Source organism: Otolemur garnettii, unplaced genomic scaffold (assembly GCF_000181295.1).
Source record: "Otolemur garnettii isolate 467f Iridium unplaced genomic scaffold, OtoGar3 scaffold00181, whole genome shotgun sequence".
Lineage (NCBI taxonomy): Eukaryota > Metazoa > Chordata > Mammalia > Primates > Galagidae > Otolemur > Otolemur garnettii.
The window spans coordinates 2,266,539-2,272,135 of NW_003852576.1; the positions used below are offsets into that span (position 1 = coordinate 2,266,539).

Sequence of the window (5,597 nt, forward strand, 5' to 3'; positions counted from 1 at the left end):
ATACACGCTAAGATCTGATACTATACTAATACCATACACGCTAACTCAGATCTGACACTACTAACACCATACACACTAACTCAGATATGACACTATACTAACACCATACACACTAACTCAGATCTGACACTAACTCAGATTTGACACTATACCAACACCATACACGCTAACTCAGATCTGACACTATATTAACACCATACACGCTAACTCAGATCTGATACTATACTAATACCATACACGCTAACTCAGATCTGACACTATACACGCTAACTCAGATCTGATACCATACTAACACCATACACGCTAACTCAGATCTGACACTATACTAACACCATACACACTAACTCAGATCTGACACTATACTAACACCATACACGCTAACTCAGATCTGACACTATACTAACACCATACACGCTAACTCAGATCTGATACTATACTAACACCATACACGCTAAGATCTGATACTATACTAACACCATACACGCTAACTCAGATCTGACACTATACTAACACCATACACACTAACTCAGATCTGACACTATACTAACACCATACACATTAACTCAGATCTGATACTAATACCATAAAAATGTGCCCCACATTAGGATCCCTAAATCTGTTACATGAGTGGAACTTCTGAGGTGGGGGGAAGGAAAAACCTTTTTTTCTTTTTTAACTGTTCTAGTAAGAATCTCATTTACAATGAAAAATTCTAATTAAATTAAACTAGCATCTTAGTTAAGTTCTTACCCTAAATATGGTTGGTTCTAAAAAAAGACATTTTAATATCTTTAATGTCACACTGAATTGTTAAACTGGTGAGAAAATACATAAACCTAAGTATTCTAAACAGGCATGAATTAAATCACTGAACGTTGAGGTTTTAAATGTGGTTCCAAAGTGGGAACAAAACTCCAGTGTGGTTGATGGTTTTTCAGGGCCAAGCGCATCACTGGGTGGGTGATTTCTGGACTGTGGGAGCTAGTGTTCCATCACTGTTCCATGTCATCTTTTATGTGGCTTGTACAGCTGTCTTGCTGCTGGACTTTTTTTTTTTTTTAATCTCTGTAGCAGTGTTTCTCAATTCACTGGACTTTTTACAAATTGAACATAGTGATTGGTCTCAAAGCATTTAAACCCTCGAGTTTGGTAAATGACTTACACTAGGATCAATTAGTGTAATTGATCACCAATCTTTTTTTTTGAGACACAGTCTCACTATGTTGCCCTCTGTAGAGTGTTGTGGTGTCACAGGTCACGGCAACCTCCAACTCTTGGGTTTAAGTGATTCTCTTGTCTCAGCCACCTAGGTAGCTGGGACTACAGGTGCCTACCACAGTGTCTGGCTATTTTGTTGTTGTTGTTATTGTTGTTCAGCTGGCCTGGGCCAGGTTTGAACCTGCCAGCCCCAGTGTATGTGCCGACACCCTAACCACTGACATATGGGTGCCAAGCCTGCTACCAGTCTTTTTAATCTAGATCTTAGAATTTAGTAGCATTTGTCTCTCCATAAACCTCTACAAATCCATCACCTGTCTGTACCTGGGATACTAAATACGCTTTAAGGCTCTTCTATAAAATTCTGGCTTAGAAGAAAATTGTCTCTACTCCAGAAATTCCTAAGTTAGGAGAACTTTTATGCTCTTTTACGGAATAGAGATCAGTTTTCTATCTTGTTTAGATTTGAGGAAATGAACATTAATAGTTTAGTTGTCTTGCAAAAACCAGGCACAAGGTAGGAGAAGCACAGAGCATTTGGTGGAATTAATACAAAGGAGTCAGTTTCTGAAGTCAAATCCAGGTGTGTGTTCCTGGCTCTCCCATCACGGGATTGTTTTTTTTTTTTCTTTCCTTAAGCCCTGGTTTTCAAGTTTAATGAGGGATTGAAAGTGGATCACAGTGAACTTTGAACAAGGCCTTGGAGGTACTTCGCCTTTTGAAGTTTCGGTGCTGAGCTCGTGCTGTTTGGATATTAACGACCCTCTTCCTTTTCAGGACGCAGCCAAGGTCTGCAGAGAATTCACTGAGCGCGAGCAGGGAGAAGTCCGCTTCTCTGCTGTGGCCCTCTGCAAGGCAGCCTAGTGCCCTACCAGAGGGAGTTGGCTCTTTTCCCTTCAACGTGAAGATATATACCTCCCCACGCAGTCTAAAATACTCCAGTATTTGTGAAACACAGCTGTTCTCCTTCCATTCTGCAGACAGGCTCTTCCCCGCAGCCACACCCAAGCACGAGCTGTCCATCAAGCCAAGTTTGGTGTGAGCTTCAGATGGTGAAGCATTTCCCCTCATCATACGTCTTGTACCTGAATATCTAATGCTTTAAATGGCTACTTTGGTTTGTGTCTGTAAGTTAAGGCCTTGGATGTGGGTTAATTGTTTGTCCTTAAAAGAAATAAACCTTTTCTGCTGGTAAGATACAAGCCTGAACTTTTTCTCATTTTCTTTTACCTTTCCCTGGAGAGATCTCAAAATATTTTTATACGGATCTACAAGTGTCTTTCACATCAGCAACTCACAGAGCACAGCTAAGAAAATTACCATTAAAAATAGGGGTTTGTTGTGACTCTAGACTTACATGCATTTATATTGTGTATACCTGTAGAAATTAAGTCTTAAACAATTCTAAATATAAAAAGTTTAAATAGATTATTTTTAGAAAAATAATAGAAAATTTTAGAAACTATTATAGAAAAATTAATATTCTAGAGTTCCCATCAACTCCTTACCCCGTGTCCTCTGTTAATGAGAAATTGACACGCTGCTGTTAAATCCAAGTCTGGGCTTATTCAGATTTACTTAGTTTTTACCTAATGTCCTCCTTGTGTTTCAGGATCCACATGATACTCACTTGTGGATTGTTAGGCTTGTGGCTGTGTAAGTTTCTCAGACTTGTGTTTTGGATGGTCCTGACTGCTGCGGGGAGTATTGGTTGTGTATTTAGTAAGATGACCTATTGGCCAGGCACGGCAGCTCCCGCCTGTAATCCTAGCACTCTGGGAGGCCGAAGCTGGTGGATTGCTTGAAGTCATGTGTTTGAGACCAGCCTGAGCAAGAGTGAGACCACGTCTCTAAAAATAAACTAGCCAGAGGTTGTGGAGAGCATCTGTAGTCCCAGCTACTTGAGAGGCAGAGACTAGAGGATCGCTTGAACCCAAGAGTATGAGGTTGCTGTGAGCTGTGATCCTACGGCACTCTACCTAGGTGACAGAGTGAGACTCTTGTCTCAAAAAGAAAAAGAAAAAAATGCCCCTCTACTAGGATTTGTCAGAGGTCTTCCTATTAATTAGACCGGAGTTCCAGGGTTTGGGGAGGAAGACCACAGAAGCGGGGTGTCATCATCTTACCTAAAAGCGTTCAGAAACATGATTGACCACTGTTAATGTCCTTGGTCACCCAATTGAGGGAGCATCTGTCAAGCTTCTCCCCGGTAAAGTGATTTCACCTGCCCCCATCCACACTATAATTGGAAGGACGTCAGGACCCAAAACCCACACGTAAGAAGTGGGGATTTATGGTCTATCTCCTTGAGGGCAGAGAATCTCTAAATTTTTTGGAAGGGAAATTTGTGTCCTCTATTTAATCTTTCATATCAATGTAAGTCATGCACCTTATGTTCTAGTTTATATCATAATCTGACACTACTTGTTCACATTGTCCCAGCTTTAGTCACCGGGAGCTGTTTCAGCTGGTTCCTGTGTCCCTTTGATACACCCCCTATCAATGTAGGGGTTTGGGGGGTTTTTTAGGATGTTAAAATGTATCATAATTTTATCACCTATAACGTAAAGTGTTCAGAAATTTTTGATAATTACAATTTTTTGAAAAATGTTCCTTGTACATTGTTTTTTCTATTTTTGTTTCACTAAATATTTTTGCCTTTGGCTGTGACAGTCCTTGAGATTGATTCTCGTTGCTGTCACCCGGCCATCACCATGGAAACATCTCTCTAAAATGTGCTCCTTCTTTTAATGCAATTACTCACCTTTTTTTAAAAAACAATTCCTTTCTACAAAAACTGTTTTCAACAGATATCTTCACTTAGTAAATAAGGATACGCTAATTCATAGGCTTTCACTAAGGTTAAATGAAGACATTTGTGCTCAACTGGAGCATGCTCGATGTTACCATTCCCTTCTAGTTACAAAAATAAAGGGTACGAGGAAAAAACTTGATGCTTCCCACCTTTGCTGTCCTCAGAGAAGAGCTCTAGCCTGTCTGCTGCAAGGAGTCCAGATAATTTGGATCTCAGTGTTTTTATCTAATTCTTTCAACTTCTAAGTAAAGGATATCTCAGTTTCTGGAAAGAAAAGTGATCACATCTGTTGACACCCTGTTAGAAGCTATGCAGTGATGCAGGTGATTCTGGTTTCTTAGAGTTGAGGTTAGAGGGGTGCATTTTAAACGCTCACCGGGTGGGTGACTTCTGTTCAGTCACCTAGAAGGCTGACTTACGGAAAAGAAGCAGACTGAGGCTCTTTCCTGCTTACAGGGGCTGGTAACCCAGGTGGTTTGGGGCCTCAGAAATTATACCATTAAACGTAGCTGGAAGACTTTCTGCTTCATATATGAGATGGATATTTATTTCAATGCTCTCAAACTTCTCAAACTAACATGCCTGAGCATGCCACGCCGTGGAAGGTTACGCAGCAGATGCTGTGTGGGTGACTGCAGCCCCAGGGATGCAGAGACATTTCCGTTTCACTGAGGAAACATTCAGTGACCTGTCCAAGTTCTCATCACTAATCCCTAGGGAAACCAGGACTTCCACCGCTGGCCTAAGGGTAGCTATCCTGGGCTGGGCATCAATATAAAAGGGATTCAGGATTTATCAATCCTGTCTTTGACCTCTGTTCCTGCCTCTGTGACTTTGGGCAAAGGAATTACCCTCTAGCTCATCTTCATTGTTTGATGTTGGGGTGGACAGTAAAGACGTTTGGGAAGGGCCTTCTCATAAAGGACTGGGGAGCACCCACAGGTCTGCAGTCGGCTCTGCCAACCGCAGAGGATGGAAGGGGACAGTGCCCTGGGGAAGGAGCGCTGAGCTACAGCCAGCCCCGCAGACGTCACAGATTCCTCTCCCAAGCTTTTCTCACACAGGACACATTTCTTGGTGCCACTTAATGCAAAATAATAACACCTACTCAGTCCATTTGCCTTGACCTGAGGGATCTCAGGAGGCCAACACCAGCAAGCTCTCCGCAGGCAGAGACGGTGCAGCCCTGCAGTCCCTATTAACGATCCTCACAGCCTTTTACTAAAATCTCAGGCAGGAGAAAATGCAGCACAGTGGAAAGCTTCAAAGAAAGAGTCAAGGTTATGGGCGGCACCTCTGGCTCAAAGCAGTAGGGCGCCAACCACATATGCCGGAGGTGGCAGGTTCAAACCCAGCCCCCAAAACTGCAAAAAAACAAAAAAAGAGTTAAGATTAAAAAAGTTTTTCTTTAACTGTGTGACTGAACTCTTAACACATTGTTTACCGCACTTCTGTCTAGCCTTAACCTTATCACTTCTACCTGTGACTTGGGGTTGAGACAGGAGGCTGTGCCTGGTGACTGTTGTTTTTAGTACTGTACCTGTGACTTGGGGTTGAGACAGGA

At 42.0% G+C, this 5,597-nt stretch overlaps 1 protein-coding gene across 1 annotated transcript in view; it reads left to right on the forward strand.

Moving 5' to 3' along the window:
- The window catches only part of UCHL1 (ubiquitin C-terminal hydrolase L1), a 13,400-nt gene extending 10,983 nt beyond the window's left edge, over positions 1-2,417 (forward strand). The window contains exon 9 of the mRNA XM_003800694.1: positions 1,996-2,417. Within this exon, the coding sequence (XP_003800742.1) occupies positions 1,996-2,082 (87 nt within the window). The 3' untranslated portion in view covers positions 2,083-2,417. The remainder of the gene's footprint in view (positions 1-1,995) is intronic.
- The last annotated feature ends 3,180 nt before the right edge of the window (positions 2,418-5,597 follow it).